This window comes from Poecilia reticulata, chromosome 14 (genome assembly GCF_904066995.2).
Source record: "Poecilia reticulata chromosome 14, P_reticulata-male-v2, whole genome shotgun sequence".
NCBI lineage: Eukaryota > Metazoa > Chordata > Actinopteri > Cyprinodontiformes > Poeciliidae > Poecilia > Poecilia reticulata.
The window spans coordinates 4,957,432-4,985,376 of record NC_088843.1 but is presented as its reverse complement, the minus strand read 5'-3'; the positions used below and the strand labels follow the sequence as shown (position 1 = coordinate 4,985,376).

General features: G+C 37.3%; 2 protein-coding genes across 7 annotated transcripts; both read right to left on the bottom strand.

Annotated features, from left to right (window-relative positions):
- Positions 1 to 776: 776 nt before the first annotated feature.
- LOC103475694 (clustered mitochondria protein homolog) lies at positions 777 to 22,961 on the bottom strand. 5 transcript variants are annotated; one of them, XM_081615300.1, is made up of 31 exons: positions 22,879 to 22,961; positions 22,676 to 22,799; positions 19,233 to 19,383; positions 17,265 to 18,080; positions 17,036 to 17,178; positions 15,696 to 15,867; positions 12,785 to 12,904; positions 12,602 to 12,714; positions 12,375 to 12,529; positions 11,271 to 11,396; positions 11,059 to 11,173; positions 10,889 to 10,981; positions 9,881 to 10,099; positions 9,492 to 9,664; positions 8,728 to 9,033; positions 7,982 to 8,067; positions 7,109 to 7,210; positions 6,793 to 6,893; positions 6,224 to 6,376; positions 5,544 to 5,606; positions 4,548 to 4,798; positions 4,383 to 4,482; positions 3,620 to 3,773; positions 2,822 to 2,961; positions 2,599 to 2,679; positions 2,364 to 2,489; positions 1,745 to 1,866; positions 1,578 to 1,671; positions 1,364 to 1,498; positions 1,217 to 1,284; positions 777 to 1,081 (listed from the first exon to the last, which is right to left on the bottom strand). In XM_081615300.1, exons 4-31 carry the CDS (start codon positions 18,061 to 18,063, stop codon positions 979 to 981), a joined length of 4,413 nt encoding a protein of 1,470 aa, XP_081471426.1. In that variant the 5' UTR covers positions 18,064 to 18,080; positions 19,233 to 19,383; positions 22,676 to 22,799; positions 22,879 to 22,961; the 3' UTR covers positions 777 to 978. The 5 variants fall into 5 exon arrangements, with proteins under 5 accessions (XP_081471426.1, XP_081471427.1, XP_081471425.1 ...); XM_081615301.1 differs by lacking the exons at positions 22,676 to 22,799; positions 22,879 to 22,961 and having other exon boundaries at positions 12,375 to 12,520; positions 19,233 to 19,614; XM_081615299.1 differs by lacking the exons at positions 22,676 to 22,799; positions 22,879 to 22,961 and having other exon boundaries at positions 19,233 to 19,610.
- On the bottom strand, positions 22,937 to 27,944 carry ccdc92bb (coiled-coil domain containing 92Bb). Of its 2 annotated transcripts, none has more exons than XM_008427429.3 (4): positions 26,999 to 27,944; positions 26,682 to 26,867; positions 25,498 to 25,545; positions 22,937 to 24,354 (listed from the first exon to the last, which is right to left on the bottom strand). In XM_008427429.3, exons 2-4 carry the CDS (start codon positions 26,809 to 26,811, stop codon positions 23,690 to 23,692), a joined length of 843 nt encoding a protein of 280 aa, XP_008425651.1. In that variant the 5' UTR covers positions 26,812 to 26,867; positions 26,999 to 27,944; the 3' UTR covers positions 22,937 to 23,689. The 2 variants fall into 2 exon arrangements, with proteins under 2 accessions (XP_008425651.1, XP_008425649.1); XM_008427427.3 differs by having other exon boundaries at positions 26,682 to 26,830.
- Between the last annotated feature and the right edge of the window lies 1 nt (position 27,945).

Below are 27,945 nucleotides of genomic sequence, written 5' to 3'. Positions count from 1 at the left end.
CTCATTGATTTGGAGTGGCACAACCCCAAACAGATCTGGAAAATGCAATCCTTATTGAAAATTATCTTTTGTATTTATTTATTTTTGACATTAAAATTTGTTTTATGTTCTAAAACATTGGAGTGGGACAAACCCCCCAAAGAGAAACAATCTGTAAAGGGAAGATACTTTATCGCAGCACTGTAGATGACATCCACTATAAAATTATACGGCATTATTATTTCAGGTTGGTCAGTTATTGTTCATCTTATTTGATTTCCTATAATTTGTATTGCAGGCAGTTTTACTTCATGCTTTCGTTTGCAGAAGTTGTTCTTCTGTTTCCTCTTTCTCCGTCACACTTGGTGTGTTTACTGAATGTCGCTCACCTGTTCACTCATGCTTAGTATTTGGTTAGCATTCCTGCTGTTTGTGTTAAGGCTTGGGTATTATTCTGGATTTCATTTTTGTCTTTGCTATGTTTGGATTTCCTGCTGAAAGATTCTTAAAAACATTCTAGTTGCAGCAAACTCACTTTTTAATTTGGGCCACATCAAGATAAATAATGTCATCAAAAACATTCTGTTGGATTTATTTTACAGGAATTGTAAGGCATGAATATTGATTTTTACACTTGTGATTTTATATATATATATATATATATATATATATATATATATATATATATATATATATATATATATATATATATATATATATATATATATATATATATATATATATATATATATATATAGATATTTCTCATCATGTTTTAAGTAACACAGAGATTAAAGGCTTTTTCTGTCATTTTTATTGTCAGATTATACCACTACATTAAAGACTATTTTTAAAATAGTTTTTCACTCATCTGTAGCTGTTCAGAAGCTGCTGTAGTTTCTAAAGGACTCAGCTGAATCTGGGTAACCCAGTTTCTCACTGAGCCATTTCCCCAGAACAAGCAGGTGGGCTGCAGTAGTTTTCCTTTTGGTCCGCAGTTCAGAGCTGCTGCTTGTTGCCGTTTTGGTTTAATAATTGATATGCCACGTCTTCTATTTGAACTTTTCTTCTTTCGTTTAGTTCTGCTCTCAGCTCTTTTTCACTAGAAAGAAAGAAAGAAACAGTGCAGGCAGGATCAAAGATGAAATCCTTGTCTACATTAAATTTTTATAAGGACAAAATGAGCAATGTGCATCTTGATTTTTTAATCAAGATGTCCTGCCCTCATCTTTTTCACCTGGGTGGGATGAAAGTAATCCCACAAGTCAGGTTGAGCTGCTGCAGAATCACAGAATGATTTGGCAACTGCCAGAAAAACAGAATAGGTTTAGCACCAAACTAAGCCTTGCTGAGTTTTTTTTTTTCTATCTTAATGTGAACAAACCCTCGGAGGAGAGACAGAGGCACTGGGTTTGCCAGAGGCGACGTGGCGGACGGCTCTCTGGAGGATCGCACCCTGATCCGTGAGCCTCTGCAAGCATTCTGAACTTTCCTTTGTGCTGTCACTGCTCTCACCAAGCTGTAAGTTAGCAACAAATATTAAAGCACCTTGACAATCCAGAGGAAAATAGTTAAAAAAAGAGTTTTTAAAAGCTCACCTGGTTTTTATATAAAATGTGAGCCTCTTTTTCGTGGTGCAGAGCTAAATGTAACTCCCCTTTGCTTTCATAAACAATGGCAAGCACATGATGACTAAGAAAAACAGAAAGAAATGTAAATTAGTTCAGAAGAACTGGAAGAAAAACAACTAGCATGACATGCATACCTGTGTGCATGCTTCAGCGATTTTGCACCGTGATATTTAGAGGTTAAAGTCAAGGCGTTCTGCAGGAACTTCAGTGAAAGCTCATTTTCCATTAGGGCATGGAGGACTAAACCCAGCATACTCTGTCAGATAAAACCCAAAAAACAACAGTCATACTTCAATTACAAAGCGAGTGAGCTGCAGACAACACCGTTTAAATAAAACAAAGGTACAAGAGTTTTGTTTTTGTCTTTAATGGGACAATAAAACACTGACATTCATGAATAAGCTCAATTAACCTAAGTAAATGTGTTGAGTTAGTTTTGACTTAATTCAAGTGGACTAAGATATTTGCACTAGAAACTAGACAAAATAATACTTCAGTGTTTTTGCAGTGAACAGAGAAAATCATGTGATTTTTATACATTTATTGTTAGTTTTAGGGTATTTGTTGTTGACAAAAGCACACAGGTCCAGTTAAAACCCCGGCAAACTCCTCTTGTTTGTGTTTATGATGGTAGCACAGACAAAGGGTTTGGTGAACGAGGATTGGTCAATCCTCATTAAAATGACAACAAACAAAATGTTACATAAAGAGATTTTTTTTTAAGTATGCTAAAGCAGATAAAACTGGACTTACATCCAGAAGTGCAATTTGTGGATGATCTTCGCCGATAACGAGCAGGGTGAGGTATCGAGCGCGATACAGGAGCTGGAGGGAAGTCGACAGGCGGCCTCCCGCAAAATAATACAGCGCTAGGTGAGTCTAAATCACAGGAAGGATAGAAACACTTGCAAATTGTTCATAATTTTGATATAAAACCTCATAGTAGACAATAAACTGGTTGAACTGGTGAAGAGGTAAAGCAACACACATAGTCCTGTACGGTCTGCGGATGGTCTGTCCCTTGTATTCTCTCAGAAATCAAAGCAGCTTTTTCCTGAAGAATGAGAGCCTGGCATGGACAAAATGACAATGTTACTTCACAGGAAGACATCGAAAAGAAAACTTTAAAACCTAAACGGAGGCTGACGTGTTGAGTTAGATGAAATAAAAGCGGAACATCATGGAAGAAAATAACTTCAATTGATATTTACGTCATCATTTTCTCCTAAGGTGTATCTGAGCCGCCCAAAGAGACGCAGACACATGGAAACGTCCTCATGCAGGATCCCACAAACGCTGCTGAAAAGAGTCAGGGCTCGACCAAGCAAGACCAGACCTGCTCTGAGAAACCCTGGGAAGCAAAAAAAGAGAAGAAAACAGAAATTACTGAACCACTTCTCCTATAACCCTTCTGGAAAAGTATTCTTCTTATTTTGTGTGACTCAAATTAGCACATTATTATGAGAAACAACACAGAAATTGTGGGATTAACTCTCATATTCCTAAATAAAATCCGACGTGACCGTTTGGCTTTAGACGTCATCTAATTAGTAAAAAGAGTCCATTAAACATCAAACTGTTCTGTGGAAACCTCAGAAGTTTTTTAGAGAATATTACAGAACAAACAGCATCGTTAAGACAGGTCAGAGGAGGGGTGTCCAAGGTGTGGCCCGGGGACCATCTATGGGCCTTGAACTGATTTTGTGCGGCCCACCAATTGCTTTTTTCTGAGTTTGTTTCTCCCCTCAGCAGTCAACTGAGGTACAACTGCTAATGTAACCTATTCTGTGTTTCTATTTTCATTATTAGTAGCTTATTATTGTTATCATTAGTTTTTCCTCAGTGTTTTTTTTATGAATTTATTGTTATATAGCAGATGAACAAGACTTTATAGGTGTAAGTAGTTGGTAATTATTCTGATGCTGTCTGTCCGGTTATTATTTACAATTGTAAATAATTTCTTGTTTTTAAAATACAGTTTGAAATAAATAGATAAATAAATAAATCACCCCGCTGTGCTGCCAGCTGTGCTTGCTGTACGAGTCCGGCAGCATCAGTCGACGTTAGTTTGAGATGTTTGACCACAGGAAACATGTTCATCACGTCGTTCTCGCTGAACGCTGGCTTGTGTCGACACTCAAACATGTACTCTCTCAGCTGCAGCTGAGCAGAGACGAAGGAAACAGGTCAGCCGCTTAAGTTATTCACATCACAGCTGGAGACAATTTGTCAGTCTGACCTTCTTTGTGTGAATTAAGGAAATGTATTTATAAACAAACTGTCAAAAATCCCTGAAATCATACTTATGGAGAGCAATTTCAGTCAAAATTGAACAAACAAACAAATCAAAAATAAGTAACCATATGATAAATAAAATAATAAATAAATGAATAAATAATATAAGTGAAGTAATTATTATGAAAGTTATTAAATAAAGAAGCCAATTAAACATATGCTTATTATTTCTTGATTTATTTATTTAATTTTGGTGGAAATGGCTCTCCATATTAGTTCTTGAATGCCTGCAGCTACAAATTACACCACTGATGCACTAATTTCAAACTTTGGTTTAGAGATACCCCTGTCTTTTGTTCAACAAGCAGATCAAGTAGTTAATTTTAACCTTAAAAACAAAGAACAGCTTTCGTTTGGCCTGTCGTGACAACTTAGGATGAAGTATGATTCTTAGGATGTAAAAAAGTGTTATTCAACAAGATATATAAAAGATATATAAAAACAACTTATATAGATGTGTTAAAAAGTGATTCCTACCTGAATGCCTGTCTTGATGGACATCTCTCTCAAAAGTGAAATCTTCTGAAGGTTGTGCTTTTCTATTTCTTCTTCTATGCTTTCACTGAGTGAACAGAGACTGAAAGACAGTAAAGGAAAGTCCTGCTGCTAAACGTAAGCTCTGCCACACAGACACAAATGCACCTTTTAAATGTATAATGGTAATAATCTTCCGCTTCTGCCTTGATCCTGCTCCACAGATCATCAGAAGTCAGTTTTGCCCACAAACTGCTGGTCGGGAAGTTCGCTCGGTCGCTCTGGGTTCGGCGGCGGCGGCTCCTGCGGCGGGACGGCAGCTCATCGCTGCAGGAATCAGGAACAGGAGCGGAGGACGAGCTCAGGAGGCAGTTTAGGAAGTGACTGACAGCTGCAGAAAAAGCTGCAGGCTCCACATCCTGACAGAAAAACGGGAGTTAATTAAGCTCAAACCAGAGGATTTCATGTTCGGTTTAAACCAGTGTTTCTCAAACTTTATTCAGGCTGAAGGCCGCTTACCCCAAACACTCACACAACATTTTCATATATAATCTGAAATTAAAATATTGGCCTCTCCGCTTAAAGTGAAGGGTGGCGCTGTGTTGTGAATATGACTGGTCACAATAATACCATGAACGTTTTGAGTTATTTGCAGGTCCTGAAGGTTTGGATTCTAAGCTTTCCAATGATAGAAAACACATGAAAATCAAAAATGTTATTAATAATATTTTAGGGCTATTTGTAATTTAGAAGCACAATAAAAGAAAAATAGATTCGAGTTGCGTTGGAAAAAAACTAACATTTTCTTCCAGCCAGTAGATACAGCTCAACATAAATAATTTAACTTTAGGTGTTAAGATTCAGTTGTTCATCGCCTCGTATCACAGCACAGCGGCAGACCGAGATCTGTGTCGTAACACTGTTTAAAAACAAAAGTTTTTCCACCCCTATCTTTAAGTTTTCTAATTAGTTACCCACGGATCTTAAGCCATTTATCCACTATTATTTTTAACCACAATCCTTTGGTAAGCTAACTGTAGCGTAGCACTTGAGCTAACGTAACGGCAAATAAACGGCTGTTGACATGCAGTACCTGGCGGGCCACTAGTGGGCGCCCGCGGACCACAGTTTGAGAAGGACTGGTCTAAACTAATTTCTCAGCACCTTCATGTAGGTCCTGAAGATGTGTTTCGCACTTCTGGTGATGACTTCACTGATGGCAATTCTCTGTGGGAAGATGTGATTGATTATTTAGACATAGTAAGACATTTATCTAAGAAAAAATATATATTTTTTTAATGTTCAAAATTTACGTTACATTTACATGCAGTAGATGAGCAGTAATGCTTTTCTACTGCACAAGTCAGGGGTGTCCAAACTTTTTGTCACATGGCCAAAATTGTTGAGTCAAAAGTATTTCTGGGTCAAGAAAATAACAGCAGCAACAACAATAACAAAAATAAGCAAATAAAGATGGCTTTTTTATGTTAGTTTTCAGTTTGTTTTTGGCCCGACTGAACAAAATTATCCTCATTATAAGAAAAATATTTGGGTCACTTTCTTTCAAAATGTTTGCTAACATTTAGCCAAGTTTAAGAAATCAGATAAAAACTGATTTGGCTGCAGTTAAAGTTAGTAAAAGTCAGTAATAAACGTGTTTCTACAGATTAAAAAAACTTGATTATAAAAAGACAAATACTTTGTGTTGTTCCATTTTGTTTAAATTATGGTACAGCTGTATTATCCATTTCATGATTAATGAGGACTCTCGTTTACGTGAATAAATACATATATTGATGTATTAGTGTGGATTTGTTTTTAGTTAAAATAAACGCGGTGAGCACCTGAACATGGCTGAGTTTTTCTCTCTCCTCCATCTCGTCCAGCTCCTTCAACATGGCACCCAGATATCGCACATTTACGCCCCGCTGATGAATCACTGAGGTCAGAGTCGCTCCATCCATCGGGACGGCCTTATGGTCGAGGCAGTCCCTCAGCTAAAAACGACATTGTTTTTACTTTTAGCATGTTTTTATTGGGGTTTCTATTATTTTTATTTGAATGTTTTATTAGTTTGATCCTCTGGGTGATAAAGAGGAAATGACATGAGGGGTTTTCAAAAAACTTTTGAAACGTTAACTAAAACTACAGATGTGTGTCTGGTGAATTTTTAGTTAAAACATGTTTGTTTTTCACTCAGTGGGTAGAAAATCCAGAAATTTTACTCATGCAAGAGTAGAAATACTTCACAATAGAATTATTGAAGTAAAAGTAAAAAGTGCAGCGTAGTAAGAATACTCCTAAAAGAACAAATAAAAAAAAAAAGCAGATGTAACTGAGTAAATGTAACTATAGTTATTCTTTTCAGGTCTCATGAGCTGAAGTGGGCTCATCACTCCCAGACCCGACTCACCACTGCAGGAATCTGATTTGAGAGAAGAAACGCAGCAGCGTCCCAAAGCAGACGTCTCTGTCTCTGTACGTCCGGGAGACACTCGGAGGGAAAACGCACACCTGAAGAAAAACGCAAGAAAAAATTGATGGCTGACAGTTTATTTCACCTTTTTAGTGACTTTTGAGTAAAATTACAATAGGACTTGTTGAATTATGTAGCAAAAAATTAACTTTAGTGATCAGGTAGACACAAGTGATGGCTAGATGGAGTAAATGAATTACGAAATAGAAATAGAAATAGATAATAGAAGTGTGTCTGTGGATGTCTCTAGTACCTGGAAAGCAAACATCAGGATTGAAGCGGATGTCAAAGTGAGAGTCACTCACAGAGCCGACATTTTCACAAGTTTTCCAGGAGATATTCCTTCTGTTTTGTTCTAAACAATAAATAAAAGAAGGGATTTACTGCTAAATAGTACAAATCATCTTAATTATTTGATTAAATTGAGTCAGACATTTATCCTTTTGCGTAGTATTTACATGTTAAAAGTGTGTTGCACCATCTGAACACCAATTTTTTTGGCAGCCATCTTTAATATGGCTGCCAACAAACATGGCAGCCAAATTTTTATTTTGATATTTTTATAAGAAAAAAAATATTATATTTTTATTTTACCAGAATATCATAATCTCATACAAAATCCCACTTTTAACTAAAGAACAGAAAAATATAATCAGACATAAAGAACTAACAAGTATCATAGCCATTTGTTTAATGTCTACTTTACATTATTGCTTTATTAGTAATTAATAACTTAATATTTTTTGGGGGGGATAAATATGACCGAATACCAATATCCCCACTTCAAAATTGGAAAAACAAGAGAACATTTAATAACAGTTTAAGTTAGATTGATAGATATGAATGCTATTTGATTAAATGTCACTACTTTAACTTTTTGTTAATTAACCAAACATAGACGGAGTTTTAAACCTACAGTCGGATTAAGAAGTGTTAATTCTAATTTATTAGTATTTTCTTTGCATAAATCTATGTTTTCTAAACTTTTTTTTCTTTCTGAAGATTTTATTTAGTTTTAGCTTCTCTCTGAAGCAGGCAGTATTGTTTACTTCATGGCTCCACGTCTCGACTCCTGTTGTAACAGAACATGCTATTTTATTTACTTATTTAAAAAGATAATTTTCACCTGCAGCTCTCTGAGGTTTCTCAGGTTTCTCTGTGGCGAACTGATGGCTGAGGTCATCGGACGCCATTTTAGCAAAAAGCTCATACCTTAAAAAAAACACAACAAAAAAACATGCTTTCATCCATCTTGGTTAATCGCAGTTCCTAAACAATTTAACATGAAAAGGAAACAATAAAGGAAGGAAGGAAGGAAGGAAGGAAGGAAGGAAGGAAGGAAGGAAGGAAGGAAGGAAGGAAGGAAGGAAGGAAGGAAGGAAGGAAGGAAGGAAGGAAGGAAGGAAGGAAGGAAGGAAGGAAGGAAGGAAGGAAGGAAGGAAGGAAGGAAGGAAGGAAGGAAGGAAGGAAGGAAGGAAGGAAGGAACGAAGGAAGGAAGGAAGGAACAAAGGAAGGAAGGAACAAAGGAAGGAAGGAACAAAGGAAGGAACGAACAAAGGAAGGAACGAACAAAGGAAGGAACGAACAAAGGAAGGAACAAAGGAAGGAACGAACAAAGGAAGGAACAAAGGAAGGAACAAAGGAAGGAGGAAAAGAAGGAAGGAACAAAGGAAGGAACGAAGGAAGGAAGGAGGAAAGGAAGGAAGGAGGAAAGGAAAGAAGGAAGGACAACATTTGTAAAGTACAGAGAGAAAAATCTAGAATTCGTTATTTTCCATGTTTTTATTGTAGGATTTGCTGTTCAATGTTCGCATTTTTCCAGATGTTTTCCCAGCGCGTGATGGTCATGTGACCTCTCTCCTCTTCCTCACCTGTGATGGACAAAGGCCTCCACCAGCTGCGGCCGGAGGCTGGCCAGGCCGTGGCGGTGACGCCGCGGGAAGCCGAAGCTGCGACACGCTGCGGGAACTTCCTGCTGCGCCTCAGCCGGCACCAGGAAGTTCAGATCCGGAGGGAAAGTCCGCAGGAGGTCCAAAATGTACGGACGTCCATCGCTGCCAAATATCCCGACTGTGGAGACAGCAGACCGGAGCTCCACAGGGCTGTTGCTGTGGTCGAGGACCCGGTGAGGCTGGATCCTCAGCGACTTACTGCTCTCACCCAGAAGCTCCAAAAACCTGCAAAAACCAAAAACATGGTGCCTTCCTTTAGCGGCATGAATGTGGCTAAGATGTGAAAACTAATGTGATGGCGTACGAGATACAAAGTTGCAAAAATAATTTAACAGCAATAATTTGGTTTCCTTAGCCTGTCATAGAAAAATATTCATTTTTCAAAGTCGTATTTTAACAGTGTTATGTCTGAGTTCCAAACTAAATATTTAATTCACCAGCTAAATATTTAGTTAACAAACTAAACATTTAACATTCAAATTACAAATGTAGTTAGGAAGATGAATATTTAGTTTGAAAACTAAATATTTAGCTTGTGAATTAAATATTTAGTTTGGAACTGTAACATTATCAATGTATGTATAATATGGTGAAAATATGACAAAAAAATGAACACTAAATAAACCAAATTATAATGTTTTTTTACTATCTTTACACATGGACGCAATTAGAGTTTTGGTCACCATTGGTGAGTAAAAACTGTTTTCCCGTTGTCATTAGAGCCGTAAACTATCTGCTTGAGGTTTTTCTCCAGTAACCCGGGAACGACGGTCTGAGCAGTGACACGGACGCCGCGATAATCCACCACCGCCGTGCCGAGTGTGTGGAGCCCCTCTGTGTCCACGGATGCATACGCCTGGAAATACAAATATTGATCAAGAATTATATGAGGTTCTGTTGGTTTATCAGGCCTTTAAAGGATCAGAAAGTACATTTTCTAACAGGAGAAACATTTTAAATCACCACATTAGTATATAATTAACTATAAGTCAAAACCAAACCAAAACATTATCTTTTATCTCAACGGACAGGTTGACAATTAATCAGAGAAACGTTCAGGGTTAATAAACACCTGAACTCCTCTCAGGTCACACAGGGCAGCAGCGTGAGCGGCAGCATCGCCCCCTACTGGCGCGTAGTGGTCCGACATGTCGAATCCCTGGCTGAAGAAGAGATTGTTCCACACAAAGACGTGGAGGTGAGGCGGCTCCCCTGGGTTCAGCGGCATGACGTTGCCCTCCGTCATGGACACGGCACCCTGAGCTGCAGCGGCCACAAAGTCACTGTTGATCTGCATGGAGGAAGAGAAATTACAAAAATTGTTCTCAAGTACGAGTAGAAGTACTTCAGTTTTACTCAAGTAAAAGTTAAAAAAAAAGTATTTGGTAAAACTCTACTCAAGTACTAACTGATCAGATTACCAGTCATTTAGTATTTAAAGATGACATCATCAAACGGACCAAAATATGAATTTAAGTGGAAATTTTGGTATTTTAAAACAAAAATGGAAATAATTCAAAATTACAAAGTGAGGCAAAATATAGGGTTTTTTTCCAAAGCAGTTTCTTTTGATAAAAAAAATGCTAACAAAATCAGCAGGAGTTTGATGAATATTTGGTTAAAACTTGTTTGTTTTTCATTCAGTTGGTAGAGAATCCAGAAATTTTACTCAAGTAAGAGTAGAGTGCTTCATAATAAAATTATTCAAGTAAAACTTAAAGGTACAGTGTAGCAAAAATACTCCTAAAATACTCCTTATTTCAGAATAAGTAGGTTAAGACATTTTGTGCACGTATGAGAAGCTTCAGACTCACTTCAAACTTGAGCAAGTTGTTCAAAAAAGTTGCTAAAGTGAATGTAATTGATTAAACTACTCACCTCTGATTATATGATTATGGACTGAAATGAAATGTTTTGTTCATAGATGAATAAAAAAGTCAACAATAAGAGAGGTAAGAGACCAATACTTTGATTTCAGGTTGTATATGTTGTGTTTTGTGAGGGAGTTTCAGGTTAGCGTTAGATTCAGCGATCCTACGCCTGGAGAAGTTTTTGTTCTTCATGTCTTTGTTCTCCTCACCCTGAAGAGTCGCCTGTCTCTGTTCCGCCGCTCCAGCAGCGAAGCTCTGGGAAGTTCCCTGGATCTCTGCAGCTCCTCATTCCAGTCTCGAATCTGCACAAACGTCAGTGTCATCATCAAACCCAGCCTCTTAGCCTCTCTGCTTACTGATGCTGTTTGGAGTTTGTAACCTGTCCGTCTGTCTCCACTGCAGTCACACAGTCCAGGCTGTGATCTCCAGGAGGCGCCGCCCAGGTACACACCTGGACCGGAGCACGGATGCACTCATACGGGTGCTGATAAACTCTGGATCATGACAGAGACATTCTTAGGTTTTTCCATATTCTAGGATTACTAATGCTGTGACGCCCTTTTCTATCATCAGCAAACCCAGAGTGTTCACCTCCTCTTCTGCAGGACGGCAAAGTTTTTCCTGAACAAGGGACTGAGCTGACTCAGGAGATCGACCAGAGAGTGACAGAGGATTTTAGGAGCTGCAGGTTTGGGGTTGAATTTGAAGGCAGTGGACCTGCAGCAGAAAGACAACAGCTGTCAAGACCGGAACCTCTGAAGTATGACAGCGGATTAAGGCCATCGTAAGACAACAGGAGGAGTACATTTCTGCCAAAAAACGCAAAGATATTCTAGAGAAAACAAGAACATTTCTGTGCTCAAAAGTCACAAATTTGATTGGGAAAATTAAGGAATTTTGACATTAATCTAAAACATTTTCTAGACAAAACATGAACATTTCTGAATTTGACTAATTTAAAATTGATCAAAACCCAGAAATTTCCAAATTTATCTCAGAAATATTCTGGAAAAACATGAACATTTCTGAGATTATTCAGAAAATTTCTGAAAGTCAAGAATGTTCGACTTTTGAAACTCAGAAATTTCCAATACTTTTCTAAATATTTTCAGAGATAAATCTCAAAATTTCAGATTTTTTAATAGCAAAATTCGGAGTTTCCAGTGGAATTTTACTCTCTTTTCTATCTACTTTAGCCCTAAAGTAAGTTGCTCCAGAATCAAGCAGATTTTAAAATTTCAGCAACTTTGGAATAAAAAAGAAAAGCTCTACAAAATGTTCTATCAAAAACATGGAAATTTCAGTGTTTGAAAAATGTAAAATTCTTTATTAAAAACTCAGAAATTTTGAGATTTTTCTCAGAAAAAAGTTTGAAAAGTCGAAAATGCTCAACTTTTAAAACTCACAAATCAAAATAATAAATCAAAAATACTTATGGTGACAAAACTTTTTTGACAATAAATTATAATCAATACGATATATGCCCACTTCTGCAGAAAATCCCTAGACAAATTTTTTTACTATTAGTTTTTAGAAGTAGTTTTTTGTTTACTAATTTGGAAGTTAATGGATCACCAAAATATGCTGCAAAAATTACAGTGGAGAATCGAAATCTTTGCAGCTTATTTCATGGAAAATATTTCAGAATAAGTAGGTTAAAACATTTAGTGCGCGTATGAGGAGCGTCAGACTCACTGGTTGAGGTAGAAACCCCGTGAGCAGCAGGTGATGCTGAGCTCTCGCTCCTCCATCGTCAGGATGCTGATGTACATCAGGTCTCCGTGCAGCTTCCTGTTTCCTGGAGGCGGGTTCCAGCTGCTTATGTTCAGGACTCTGAGGCACTGCAGAGGCTGCACACGTCACCCAGTGTTTAACACAACTCACCTGAGCCATGTTTCCACTTATCCAGACTGAGTTCTCACCTTCCAGTCGTCTCTGATCGGCTGCAGAGGAGTAAGACGTCTTTCCTTATACCCAGGCAGGATGTAAAATGGAGGGCTGCGGGACACTGAACCCTTTTCCATACTGTCACTTTCTGAAGCAATGAATGCAGCGGTTAAAATGTTGATTCACAAAAGCGACTAACCAAGAAGGAGTGACGTTACCTTGGTGTGCTCTGGTGAATAAGGACAGGTAGGACAGCGAGCGGCCTGCAGGGTCGAGGCTCCGCAGCAGGTTGCGAACGTGACGCAGATGAACACGAACATCCCGCAATGAGTACGAATCTGAAACAAGATAAGCCATGTTGTAAAGTAAAACTATAGCTAAAAGTTTTAAGATTGATTAAAAAAAAAAAAAAATCTCTACAATTTGCACTGAGATTGGATAAAGTGCAGCTGATTAACGAAAGTGAGCTGTATTCCAAAATAGCTATTTTAGCTGCGTTAGCAACAAAGCTAAATGCTAGCATAGATTCGGTGATTTTATGGTTAGCTCAGGAGAGATTTTCTCTAAACAAGAGTAGCACAGTTATTTGTGTTTTGTTTTTTTTATCAAGCCCCTTTCAGACGACTTTGTCAAAGAAAAAAGGAGCAATTTTATAATAAATAATGTTTTATTTGAACACAACAAAGCACTTTGTCACAATACGAAATGAACAGTGGACACCGTCTTATCCCAGGTTCATTTGAACTTCATTGCAAAACATAAAACCTTATCAAGTAGTTTTGTTTAGTTTCTAGTACAAATATCTTTTTCTGCTTGAAATAAGACAAAGCTAATTTAAAAGTAACATTCCAGCAAGATGTAGGTCAATGACTCCTTAATATTGATGAAAAAGTGTTTGTTCAATTGGCAGACTATTTCAGATGGGAAAAATGTCTTGTTACAAGTGTCTCCCAGTGGAACTAGTACTTAAAAAAAGACCTATATCCATGAACAGTTTGTTATTCTTATTTCAAAAGTTTTAGGGTTGATAAAAAAAACTTGCTTGAATCTCAGAGATTTTCTAGAAAAAGCATGGAAATTTCTGAGTTTGAAAAAATGCTTGACTTTGTACATAAAACTAGACAAAAACACTTGTCGAGATTTTGTATTTTGTTAACCTATTTGTGAGGTTTTTTGACTTTGTGGTTAAGAAAAACTCCAGATCTTAATCCCACCAAGAGTCCTAAAAAAATAAGTGAACAAAATCAAAAATTGTGACATCTTCCCAGCACGGGTAATATCTGAATGGGAAACAACCAGTAATCCAGTAATTTACATGAGAAAGTTTAATTCATTATTGGAACTTTACATAATCTGGATTATTTTTAATTAAGGTATTTGAAACACATCAAATGTTTAATGTTGAATTGTCAGTGAAAAAGTTCTTACAGCATTTAAGCTAAAATGTTTCGGGGGAATAAAACCCCCAAACATTTGACAGTCTCAAAACTTTTGGTCACAAATGAAGTTTATAACAAAAACAAATAATTAAAAGACAAAGATTCATTTCTTTGTGTGTTAAAATATAAAACTACCATAATAAAACCATTTTCTGCTAGCAAACAGAATCCATAATCAACGAGGCTGAGTCGTCCAGGTCCTGAAGCAGCCCAGAGCATCACACCGCCATGACCATGTTCGACTGATGTTCATTTTCTGCTGTTAGTTTTAACTTGGTCCCAGTTTTGTCTCGTTGGTCCACAGAAATATTTTCTCCAACGTCCCGGATCATCAAGGTGTTTTCTGAGAAAAATGAATCAGTCTTTTGTGTTCTTTGGGTTGGTGGATAACGGCTCTCACTGCGGTTTCTTTGGAGTCCCAAAACTTTAGAAATGGCTTTATAATCCTTTATAGATTGGTAGATGTCTCTGACTTTGATTAATACTTTATTGAACATTTATTAAAACAGAAAATACCATGAACTCCTCATACCGAGTTGTTGGGTGGCAAAGATTGTAAATTAATGCATTCCTCCATAGTACTTACTTATTTCCAATTGTGCTTGTATTTTTCTTTAGATCAGGTTTTGGTACATGTTGCTTTTTGAGATATTTTGCTTCACTTACTGATGTCAGACAAGTTATAGTGCATATAAATAATTTCTTAATTTTGCAGGTCTTGCAGTGAACAGCTATATTACCACATAAATCTTGGTTGGTTTTGATAGCTTCATTTCCCTCTGATAAATGAAATTGCACTGCAAAAACAGAAAATCTTTACAAGTATTTTATCTTTTTTCTAGTGCAAATATCTTTGTCCACTTGAAGTAAGACAAAACTGACTGAGAAGTAACTTTTCATCTTGTTTTAAGTCAATCATTCCTTAATATTGATGAAAAAGTACTTCTTCCATTAGCAGATTATTTCACTTATAACACGATAAAAATATCTTGTTATAAGTGAATTTACAAAACTTATAACAAGTCTTACAAGTTTCTTAATATAAGGATTAATAATATTAATTTAAATAATATTAATATTATTTAGGAATAATAATAATATTCCTTAATATTAAGGAATGTTCCTTAATATCAATGTTATTCATCAATATTAAGGAATTACTTCCTTAAAACAAGCTCCTATATCTTTCTGAAAAGGAACTCATAAGTTTGTTTTTATTATTTCAAGTGAACTAAGATATTTTCTCTAGAAACTGGACAAATAACACTGTATAATTATACACTGTAACAGTGTATAATTTGAAAACTGCTTTTTGTATTTACTCATATTATTTTTGTTTAGTTTTCAAACTTTTGACTGAAACAAAAACAAATCTATCCAACTTACTCACTATGGTTCATATTTACAGATATATAAAAAGACCCACAAAGTTAAATGATTTGGTGACTTCTTGTGTTTTTTGTCAACTTTAAAAGTTATATTTTCAATGTTTGGTTGCTTCTCACTAAATTTGCTCACTTTTCAGCTTTTTCAAAGCAGCTGTTAGCATGTAAGTTTGTAAAATGTTCAGACTGATTCTCTTCTGGTAGCTTCCGGTCCAAAGTCGGATGAAGATACAGCTTCAAATCAAATGATTGTCGTGAAAAGCGGTGAGTAGAGAGGATGAGGGGAGAAATTTAGAGTCGGTTACCCTCCACCACCCTGATCAGCGCCCCCTCCTGGATTCCCTGGATGGAGCCCAGTTCGGCGGCGCTGTCCAGGACGGCCCCTCCCAGCTGCAGGGAGAAGCAGGAGCCGTGGCAGGTGAGTTCATGATCCATCAGCACCTGATGGAGCTCAGATACCGACATCTGCCCTGAGACCTGAGAGGGGAGGATAATCAATGAGTCAATCAAGTTTATTTGTATAGCACATTTACGTCATACAAACACAAATACAGTCATGAAGACACAAACAACCTGAGGGAAGTTGGAACCTCACCTTCTTCAAATCAGACGGAATTGGTGTCAAATGTTTGTCCTACGTTTGTGCATCGAAACTTTTTGTTTGTGGTGCTATCATTTTAAATATACTAAGAAATGTTTCCAGAGGTCATGAAAGGTCAACCATCCCCCCATTCCCAGCTTCTCCAAATCAGACTGGTGTCAATCCACTCAACTACATTTATGCTGGTTTGTGGAGCAAAAGTTTTTGTGCTGCTTTGGCTTTGAACCTATTAATGAATGTTTAAAGGTAATTTTGATTTTGTAAAAGTGGGGGGCTGGCTGACCTTTTGACCCTTAAACTTTGATTAATGTCTTCAAAGCCAAAGCAGCACAAACCAAATAAAAATTTGCTGCACAAATGTAGCACAAACGTTTAAAGCCAAATTTGTCTGATTTGAAGAGAAACGAACTTCATTCAAGTAGTCAAACATTACCGTCGTTACACATCAGAAATGTGGATTGATGTTTCATTTGCAATGTTTGAAAAGCAGCAGGTGGGTTTTTAGTCCAGGTTTAAAGGAACTCAGTGTTTACATCTGAGTATGAAATGGTGGTCCAGACTACCAATCATTACCAATCAGTTTATAAAAACACAAAATGACAAAGTCGTAAAGACCGTCAATGATTGAGCAAACGCCAAAATCATTCAGATCAAAATGTTGGTCAGTGTTTCATTGATTATATTTCAAAAATAACTATGAACAGCTGGGTTTTTAGTCTTGATTTAAAGGAACTCAGTGTTTTGGCTGTTTAGCAGTTTTGGGGAAGTTTGTTCCTGATTTTTGGTACATAAAAGCTGAATATTACTTCTCTATGTTTGGAAGATCTGGAAGGTTGATACGACAGCAGCAGTTATTTAATGTATTTTTGTGCTAAGCCGTTCAGTGATTTATAAACTAAATAAAGTATTTTAAAGTCTGTTCTTTGATCTCCAGGGAGCCAGAGGAAGGACTTTAGAAGTGGGTTGATGCGCTCTATCGCCAGCAAAGTGATCGACTGCAGGGAGGTAGATGCACTTTTAGGAAAATACTGAAGAAAGCAGAACCTGAAGATCAAAACTTTCTGCTCCAGGCGGCTGAATTTGGACTGTAAACTCGTCCTCATGAAGATCAGCGGCTTCTCCATCACTCGGCAGAGTTTTTCTCTTGTTGGACAGCTGGAGAACCTTAGAGCTTTCTGAAGCCACACCTGAGGTTTGAAGAATTAAACCTTAAACATCATAATAACAGAATGTTACACATAAATATGAACAAAGATGGACGCCGATCACCGACCTTTGACAAGCGGCTCCTCTGAAAGGGGCTGCAAACCATTTTTATCCTGGTCCTCCGTTTCTCTCTTTATGTTTTCCGCATCGTTCATGTGAGTCTCGTTAAATATGGACTCGTCTACTAACTCATCAGGGTGGATAATTTCATTTTTTACGTTATGAACTCCTGGATCTTCATCACTTCGTTCATGTTCCTCATGAGTGTTGTTGCTTTCACGTTCTGCATCAAAGTGTTCGGTCTTCTCAGAACCTTTTCCACTGGGATGGATCAGTACCTGGTGCTGCTCAGTCCAAACAAACCCTGCTACGCTTTCTTCATGAAGCTTGGTGTTTTGCTCCATTTCTGATTTTGCTTTTGTTGAAGTTGTGATGCCTTTATCGTCCTCCGTCTGAATTTCTGCCTCAGAGTCAGTCTGAGTCTGAACCTCCGCACTAATCTGAGTCTCCACTTCGGTTTGCGTCTCCACCTCAGAGAAACTCCTGTCTCTTCCTTCCCTCGCGTCTTCTTCATCTCCCTGCGCCTCGTCTTCCTCAGAAACAAGCAGACACACCATGGGCTCCACCAGAGTCACTTCGCCTGCAGGGTTGCTGCTGAGTATGATGTCAGGAAACAGGAAGTGCTCTGGCTCAAGAGCAGGGTTTGCTATTCCAGTTGAAGGGTTTATCATGCTGTCATCCAAAGAGTCAAAATCGCTTTCCTCGCTTGATAGAAGAGGGGATTGCTCAACGCCGCGCTGAACCGGATCGTCCGGATGCTTGAAGAAGCTCAACAATCCGCGGCAGCACTGGAGGATGTTTCCCATCGTCGCACCGCGTCAGGCTGGACAGAGAAAAAAATAATTAAATTTTTACATTTACCCACTTTTTACGAGTGCTATTTGTTTTTATTTGGCATTTACCAAATGGGAATAATTTTGGGACCCCTAATTTACAAGAGAAAATTACATTTGATTTAATGTGAGGAAGAAAAACAGCATAGAGCGTAAAAATCTAGTTTTAGCTCTTTGTGGAACTTTAGATCCAAATTAGCTGAAGGTTCCTGTTAAATTGTCTATAGAATGTAGTCAGAGTTTTTCAGAAAAAATATACTTTTAGGGTTATTTTTACTTCTGTACTTTTTACTTTTATTTGAGTAATTTTATTATGAAGTATTTCGGTAGCACTTTATTTGAAGGGGTGTGCATAAGACTGACATGGCACTGTCATAAACATGACATAACATCTGTCATGAACATAAAAAAGTCTTTATAAATGTTTACGACTGTTGTCATGAACATTATTCGGTAAATAATGACACTTTTAATTCAAAGTTGCTCTAAAAGTTGCATTGAAAGTCCATTAAAAATGCCAACTGCATTAAATTATCATAATTTACAAAATTATGATAATTTTTTGTAAATTATTTTACAAAAAAAACAAAATGTAAATAATTTATATAAGCAACAAAAAAATAAAAATAAAATCAGGCAAAATTATTTTTTTCCAAATGAATTTCAAAGATTAATTTTTGGTTAAAACATGTTTGTTTTTTATTCATCGGGTAAAAATGAAGGAGGATACTTCATTAAAAAAATTACTTAAATAAAAGTAAAAAAATACAGCTTAGTAAAAATACTCATAAAAGCACATTTTAAAAAAAAGTTACTGAAGTAAATTTAATTGCGTAAATGTAACTAGTTACTACACAGCTCTGGGATTCACCCAACATAAACTGGACAATCTACAATTTTAGGTCCAGTCTTGTGGATGGTGCAGAGCATTTAATGAATCCATGAAAGAAAAGTTTAAAAAGTAAGCTGGAGATGATTAAATCAGAGTTCAACCACATGAGGATTTGAAAATAAATACAGCTGTGAAGATTAATTTCTGATTTAAAGCACCAAATGGTCATGAGAGCCTAAACTGTTGCAGGAGAAGGTTTGCATGATCCTCAAACACAACAAAAATATGACATCAGATGTGTGAGACCTACCATCCAGTGAAGAAGAAGAAATCAGTCGCTCTGTGTCATCTTGTCTCATATCTTCTGGTTCCCATCCTGGTGAAATCACAGAGTTTCCCAGGATTTCCTCCAGACGCTCTCCTGTCCTTGCTGTGCGACTACATTACACAAACTGAGTGTCCTTCATGAGTGGGGGGGGAGAAAGGGGAGCTGTCACAGCCTGTGGGCCCTCTCTCTGTTCAGACAATACCAAACAGCGGCCAGCAGGGGGCTCCCGCTCTGCTGCAAATGATGTAACTTCCTGTGTGATTCAGATTGACGTATGCAGGTGGCAGCATGAGTGCGTTACCGCCATCTACTGGTGAAAAAATGATTCTCACCTTTTCTCTTCATAGACTGACTCAGAAAGGTTTATTATCAGAGTTAGTTAGTAACTAGTTACGTTTACTTGTATGGGGAGCCATTTCTATGGAGAGCCATTTCAACCTAAATTAAATAAATAAATGAAAAAATTGGGTTAATGAAAAAGGGAAATTGGAAAGTGGTTAAATGAAAAATAGATGAATAAAAAATGGGTCAATGGATAAAGGGATAAATGAAAAATAGATGAACGAAAAAGAGAAATTGATATGAAAAATAAAAAAAATGAAAAAATTGGGTTAATGAAAAAGTTAAATTAAAAAAATTGTTAAATGAAATATAGATTAATGAAAAATAGACAAAAGAAAAAAGGGAAATTGAAAACTTGATATGAAAAATACATAAATGAAAAATTGGGTTAATAAAAAAGCTAGATTAACAAATTTGTTATTTATTTCACTCATTGTCTTCATTTTTTGATTTATTTTACTCATTTTTTAGTTATTTCACCCTTTTATTTATTTATTTAATTTTGGCTGAAATGGCTCTCCATACTTGAGTACTATATTGTACTTTATTACTCTTACTTGAGTAAAATTTATGAAGAACAAGTTTGTATTGAGAAAAACTTGACCAGACACAAACACACCTGAAGTTATTGTTAAAGTTTCACGAGTTTAATATTGAGAGAAATGGATTTGGAAAAATTTTTGTTTTGTCTGATTCTGTTATTTTATAATGATGTTTTACATGAATAATTTTCATTTTGATCTTTAACGTACCAAATTTTCCACATAATTTTACATTTAAATCCATCTGATGATGTAATGTTTAAATATTAAATGATTGATGTTTTGACCAGTTACTCAGCACTTAGCTGTTTATCGATTACTTCTTTATGCTTACTTGACTAGTTTCTTGGATGGCTACGTTTTAATTTTACTTAATTAAGAATATGTTGAAGTAGCATTATTTACTTGAGCACTACTTTTGGGTACTCTCACCTTTGATTATTATTGTTTTTTACCATTATGTGACGTTACAAGCGCAAATGCTCATGTATATTATTTATTTTTTGGGTGCTAGATCCATATAATTTGCAATAACTGTCTAGTTTTTTTCTGTTATGGTCTTGTATATTATCTGTTATGGTCTTGTATATTATTATTGTATTGTCTTGTATATTATTATTATTAGTAGTAGTAGTAGTAGCTACTACTGCTACTACTGCTACTACTACTGGATACAATCCTGTTGTATCCAATGATACAACAGGATTGTATCATTGCCACAATCCTGTTTTTGTATATTGTTTTTAACACAAAATTTCATTCTCATGTGACGTCACACTTCCGTGAACTTTGTAACTGACAGCCATCGGCAGACAGTTGCTAACAAAATGTAAGCTTTCGTACTAAAATGTTGTTTATTTTTTGCATCTAAAAGCAGCAGACTATTTACAAGAAATGAAAACTTAACCACGTTGATGTAAACATTTTCTTAAAGTGTGCTGCCACCTACATCAAGTCTACCAGCTGATGGGAGGGAGGATCTGTAATAACGTGCCTTTGTGCATGTAGGATGGTTACATGGATATCCGTGTGCTGCTGTGGCCCAGTCAAAGTCGCAACATATTAAATTGAGAATCTGCAAATAGAACAATGGTGTTTTTAGAAACTCAATCTGAATATTGTCGAGTGTTTATATTTCAGTCAGTTAGTTTGATTGTATTATTGACAATATATTTAATTAATTTTAAATCACTGGTACAAAATTTTAATTCCATGTTTTAAATTTACGCTCTTGGTAAATGATGAACGTCCCTGGATTTTCCTTTGGGCTTCATGATGTAATCAAATGAATTCCACATTTTCTCTTTTCTTGTGTTTGCTGAAGTACCTCCTCTGTTCCAAACCAGCTAAAAACAAACCTCTCAGTATTCACATCCTGTTTCCTCAAAGATTCGTTTGGCGTCAGCTGAAAAGAAGGTCTGTGGCCACCAGAGAGCGAGACATTAATATTCTGAACACACCAAGAGCAAATTAACTGCTGGAGAAACTCTCTGCTGCTGCTTGTTTATTCAGTAGCAGCTCCATTAAAGTTCATGCTGTGTGAATAATATATTAAATGAAACCTTGACTAACATTAAAATAAGATTTATTTTTCTGCAGCAGCTTTTTTTTGCAGCTACAGGGAAACAACAGAATGTTTGATTTTTGAGTCATGCAGTAATGCATAATTGTGAGTTTAATGTAAATATCCCACCAAAATGGTAAAAAACCTTGGATTTATGTGATGCTAACTCCCACCTGCAAGTGGCAGTATTTCCTACAGCAAGTATTTTAAAGATAGTTTGCAAATATTTCTGAATTAACTCCACAAATCAGTGATTATTGCAAAAGAAATCAATAAAGTAACAAAATGTTATACATTTTACAGATGTTAAATTTTAATAAGTACTTATCAAATGCAGACACAGCTATTAATGTTTTAACAGTTTGTTAGTAGGTTTTATGATGCACTTTGGGACAACCGGCCCTTTAAGAACATTCATGATGTTGATGTGGCTCAAAATGAAAAAGAGCTCGACATCCCTGACATGCAGGATTTTATCCAGACAGAAGACAAAAATATGGATGAGGATGCCTGTTCTTGAGTTGTTTCAAGAGTTACTGTAGAAATACATATTATAGATACGTCTGCTCAGATATCCTGGTTAGATTTCAAAATGTCAGTTTTTTCAGTCTCAACATCCTTGGATCAATAATTTTTCATAAATTTAAGCATAAAAACCTACAAAACCCCCTAAATTCAGCTGGTATATAATATTATTATGCATTGTAATGATTGGACTGACTAAAAAGACTAAAAAGTAGTTTTAAAAAGTTGATTTCAGCCGTATTTTACATTATATAAAAAGCACAATATGTAATCAGTCCAGGTGTGAGAGAATAAAGTTTTTTTTTTGACTAATAATCAGTTTTTCCTCTGCTTTGAATTCTCCACCTTTTCCAAATGTAGTCATAACAATAAACGTTGATTTATTTTATCAGGATTTTATGTAAAGTAGTTGTGAAACAGGAGGAAAAGAGTATTTTTGTAAGTATAAATACCTGCTGCCATGCAGACTGCTTGTGGAAATAAACTTGAATGTCTTTTTGGACATGTCTCTTTCACAACTGGAGGAAGGAGTTTTGTGAAAATAGATCAAGCTCAGACAGTGTGGATGGGGAGCTCCTGTGAAAAATGGATTGTTTGTATTTTTACTATTCTGCTCTTTGTAACATCACCGGGCCGGTAGAGGAGTCACACTTACATATTAAAATGTTCTAAGAAAAGTTTTATTCCCTTGTGAAAACAGACGACAACATGAGTTATGGTTTGCAATAACAAGGCAAATTGTATGAATTTAATAAAGTGCAGGTAATACAAAATTTCCTTTTCAAGTGACCATCCTAAACTTAAAGCTGGTTGTAGGGCTGCACCGATTTAGCGGCCAGTCGATTTACTGGCACAGATTTCCTTAATTTTGGGAGATTGGTGATCGGTCAATACTTACATGTGAAGCTGATCTTATCCACCTCAGCAAATACCTAAAAACCAGCCACTGTCTTCTTCAGCTCTCACTTAAGTTGTCCTCAGGTCAAAATGACCGAGATTTGTATGTGTTTTCCCTATACACAGAAAATGAGGACAACATGAGGGTTAAGAGAGGTTTGACCGGCAGACTGGCCCACCAGGTCATGTCTGCTCATTTTAAGGTAACAATAATCACCCCACTATTGTTACCAACTCAGTGACTTTCTTGCTATATTTAGCAACATTTCAGACAAAAACAATTTGGTATCGGCCAATTCAGAAAGGGCAGGTCAGGTTTTCGGCGCACCCCCAGCTGCTCCAGCTGGTGAAACATTCACTGAACCCAGAGGCAATGCTGCTGTTTAGATTATAGGCAAACACGATCAGCTGTGGTAAACTCTAAACCTTTTGAGGACATTTCACACCCTTAATTGGGTAAATCTATAAATACATCTAAGTCTAGTTTAGATTAACCATTTCCTGTGAGGCTAAATTATAAAACTTAATTTTCCAGGTTTCTACAGAGTCCTCCTCCTCAGAGATGACGGTCACAGAGCCGTCTCTCCCTCGCCTGCGCCCATGTCCACCCTCCTGGGCACCCTGCTGTCCTCTATGTCCTCCCACTCGTCCTCCCCCTCCTCTCCGTCCTGCAGCCTCATTGGCCGGCTCCAGCGGAGGAGGCGGTACCTGAGTGGCACCAGGAAGAGGGCGGGGTCAGGCATCGGGTGTGGACTCTGTGGTGACGTGACTCTCTCCTGTGGGATGCAGGCTCTCACCCTCTCCTCCCTCACACTGATGTTCTTCCTGTGTCTCCCCTCCGGCTGGACGGAGGAGGCACCAGGATGAGGAGACAGAGGCCAGTCTGACCCTCCTTCTTCCTCTTCCTCCTCTCCCTCCTCCTCCTCCTCCTGCTCTCCTTTCCCCCTTTGCCGCTGCTGGAAAAGTTTCAACCGTGCGCCGTGCAGCTCGTGGTGCAGCGTCGTCGTCATGACGTTTTGCCGCTGAAGTTCTCGATTCAGCAATGTGATCTTGTGGCTGCGGCGCTTCAGCTCCTCCAGGAAGCGCCGCTCCTCCTCCCGCAGGCTCCTCCCCAGCGCCACAGCTCGGGCCCGGCCGGCCCGCAGCTCCCCGCGCACCGTGACCATCATGCACTGCTGCCTCTCCAGGAGGCGCTCTGCGGCCTCGCAACGCGCCGCCAGCTCTGCTTCCTCCTCTGACGGACGAAAACAAACACAGACCCAGAGCTGGGTAGTAACTACTTACATTTACTTGAGTAACTTTTTGAAAAAATTTACTTTTAGGAGTATTTTTACTGCGCTGTACTTTTTTTTACTTTTACTTGATTCATATTATTGTGAAGTATCTTTACTCTCTCTCTACTTTCTGGATTCTCTACTCACTGAATTAAAAACAAACATGTTGCAACCAAAAACTCACCAGACACAGACCTGCAGTTAAAGCTTCATAAGTTTTTTTTTACTGAAAGAAACTGATTTGGAAAAATACAATTTTTACTGATTTTGTTATTTTTTGTTACTTATTTGAACTTTTGGTCCTTAAAATACAAAACACCAGCTCTTGAGTAAACCTTTTGCCAAATACTTTTAAACTCTTGGTATTCTTGGACGGCTACATTTTGTTTTTACTTGAGTAACTATTATAAAGTATTTCTACTCTTCCTTGAGTAAAATTTCTGGATTCTCTTCTCACTGAATTAAAAACAAACATGTTGCAACCAAAAACTCACCAGACACAGAGACACACTTTAACCTGCAACTTTTGTTAAAGTTTCCTACGTTTTTAATTGAAAGAAACTGATTTAGAAATATTTATTTTTGCCTGATTTTGCTTTTTTTTTGTTACATGAATTGTTGTCATTTTGGTCCTTAAAATACCAACATTACACGTAACTTTGTATTTTGGTCTGTTTAATTATGTATTTTTTAATATTAAATGATTGATAATTTGTTCAGTTACTCTGTATTTGAACTGCCTTGTTGCTAAACAAAGGATAGATTGATATGTAGTTTACGTTAAAGCAGCTGTATGTAACTTTTATCAAAAATATTTTTTTACATGTTTGTTGAAAATGTTACTATGTCGTGACAGTTTGTTATGAAACAGAAACTTTGGGTAAAATAGGAGTAAAGCAGGCATACTTTTCATTCCCTCTTCAAAATTACACATTACATAAAAGCAGAATAAGATACATGGAAAGGGTTATGGAAGTTAACATTTCTCTTTAAAACTGATGATTATTTTTGTTTTATCTAAGACAGAAACCAGTTGAAATAGTTTATTTTTTACATTTTAAATGATTAATTTGGATTATTACTTATTATATCTAAATTCTTACCTGCTGTGTTTCTGTCAGGAAACTTGGAGTCCAGCTCACAGCTCAGCTCTGCACAAAGGATTAGGCATAGTCAGATTAGAGATTACAGATTGAGGAGAATAAGCCATAATATAAACATCCACAGAAATGAATCCAGATTAGGAAAGCAGGTTATTGATTAATGAGTTGATTGCTCTAATTGATAATTCATTGATAAGCGTCCATTTTCTTAAAAACTTGAGTTTTGTCTTGCATCAAGATGGCCGACCGGTTTTCCATAATATAAATCAGAACACCGAACTTTGTTTGGACCGTTTCTTTTTCCTGTTCTGGTATGGCGCCGCCATCTTTTATTAGTTAATCAACTGGAACTCATTTTAATCTACAATTACCGGTAATCCTAAATTGATTCATTTTTTTGCATCCCTATCTCAGATTATAGCTGGACGACATGGTTGAAAATTGTACCACTATAAATTTGTTTCTCATCAGTGGATATTGATAATTGCCGATCAATAATTATTGATTTGTTTTTTTTAAAATACTGGCAAACCGGAGTACTGACTTTTCTTATTTAATCCACAGTTTTCACTCCATGCCGCTGTTTAATTGTTGTTTTTAAGCAGCTATGAGGCACGGTGATGAAACCTGAAACTGCTGCTGTGCAAGTTACTCAGCAGGTTGTTGCCTGGTAACCATAAATTACTCAACAGGCCGTTGCTAGGTAACCATAAATTACTCAACAAGTTGTTGCCACGTAACACAAAAAGAACACAAAATCTTATCAAGTATTTTTGTCCAGTTTCTAGTTCAAATATCTTTTACTACACTTGAAGTAAGACCGAACTAACGTACAAGTAACTTTTCAGCAACAAATAAGTACTAGTTTTAAGTTAATAATTTCTTAATATTTGTGAAAAAGTACTTGATTTATTGGCAGATTATTTTACTTATTACATGGGAAAAATATCTTGTTATAAGTGGAATAATCTGCCAATGGAAAAGTCCTTTTTAAAATCAATATTAAGGATTTATTTACCATTTAAAAGCCTGATCCAAGATGAGCGTAACTAAAGGTTTTCACCACAAATGTCTTAAGGCAGCAACTTCCCATTTGGATTTGATGCTTCTGCTCACGCCCTCCTTTCGTAATACCGCCCTGGGCAACCGCCCATATCAAATCCGGGCAGATTGGTGGGACTGACCGTGACAGCGCCTCTTCAGGTGTGTGATCTCCAGCTGCAGGCCGGTCAGCATGGCCAGGTGCTCCTGCTTCAGGAAGCAGATCCCCCTGTCAACGCTGGCCACCTGCTGCTCCAGCCTCCCGGCGTCCATGGCTCAACCTTCACGCAACCTGAGCAGATGTTAGCAGCGGGACGTCAGATGCAGCACTAACATTTAATATAAGAAAAAAGCCATTTAGTGAAAATAGCAGCCGTGTCACTCATCTCATGATTGATTTCGCTGCATGTGTTTTTCAGCTGTAACAGCGTTTAAATCCAAACCCCGGTCTGTGGCCTACCGTGATACTGAAGCGGTATCCAGCTCAAAGCGTGTCTCATGGATCTTCGTACCGTCCTGGACCGGTGTCTCTGTCCTCGCTGCAGCGAAAATGCGGCGAACAAAAGCCCGATCAGTGCGCTGAACTATCGTCTCCTGCTGTTCGGAGGCGCTTCCAACTATTTCCCTGTCCGCATTCTGCAAAGCATGAATGAATCCTGCAGGATCAGGCTGAGTGGAAATAACCTACTCTTCACCTTCTGCTGTTTCGTGCAGTGCGGCGCTGCGCTCACAACAAAGCACTGAGCTATGAGGGGTTATTAGTGCCACCGAGAAGGAGACGGAGAACAAGGAGGAGGGGCTTTATTATGCAGACATGAGTCTGATTTTGATTTGAAAACATGTTGGACAGTTCACAGTTAAAGAAAAGGCCTTTTTATTTTTAAGATTTCAAACAAAACATTACAGCTTTTTACTACGCACAAATACCAAAAATATTCACTCATATCTGAACATAAAATATCCTGTTCTTATAAAGATTAAAAATGATCACAGACCAACCTTTTGCAACAGCTTCAACTCCTCTGGGAAGCTGTTCCACAGTGTTTCTGACCATTTTTCCAGAGGCACATCTGGGAGGTCAGACACTGATGTTGGACAACCAGGCCTCGCTCACGTCTTCCATTCTTACTCACAGCATAAGAGGGTTGAGGTCAGGACCCTGCCATCTTCTTCTAAACTAAACTAAACTAAACTAAACTAAACTAAACTAAACTAAACTAAACTAAACTAAACTAAACTAAACTAAACTAAAACTAAACTAAACTCCCTCATCCATGTTCTTTATGGAACAGGAAGTAGAAACTATTTCCACATACTCTGTATCATTAAATTGACAAAAACATCTTGTGAGGACTGAAACCCTACTCCTCAATTCACTGAGTTCCTCAATTCAGAACATTCTGCCAC

Excerpts from the sequence above, each read along its gene's own strand:
- LOC103475694 (XM_081615300.1), bottom strand. The coding sequence starts at position 18,063 with ATGGGAAACATCCTCCAGTGCTGCCGCGGATTGTTGAGCTTCTTCAAG. Across the intron at positions 8,068-8,727 it reads GAGGCCTTTGTCCATCACAG|GTATGAGCTTTTTGCTAAAA; the intron begins GTGAGGAAGAGG and ends GTTTTTTTTAAG. Across the intron at positions 6,894-7,108 it reads TCCTGATGTTTGCTTTCCAG|GTGTGCGTTTTCCCTCCGAG; the intron begins GTACTAGAGACA and ends GTTTTTCTTCAG.
- ccdc92bb (XM_008427429.3), bottom strand. The coding sequence starts at position 26,811 with ATGGACGCCGGGAGGCTGGAGCAGCAGGTGGCCAGCGTTGACAGGGGG. Across the intron at positions 25,546-26,681 it reads CCTGAAGAGGCGCTGTCACG|AGCTGAGCTGTGAGCTGGAC; the intron begins GTCAGTCCCACC and ends TCCTTTGTGCAG. Across the intron at positions 24,355-25,497 it reads TCCTGACAGAAACACAGCAG|AGGAGGAAGCAGAGCTGGCG; the intron begins GTAAGAATTTAG and ends TTCGTCCGTCAG.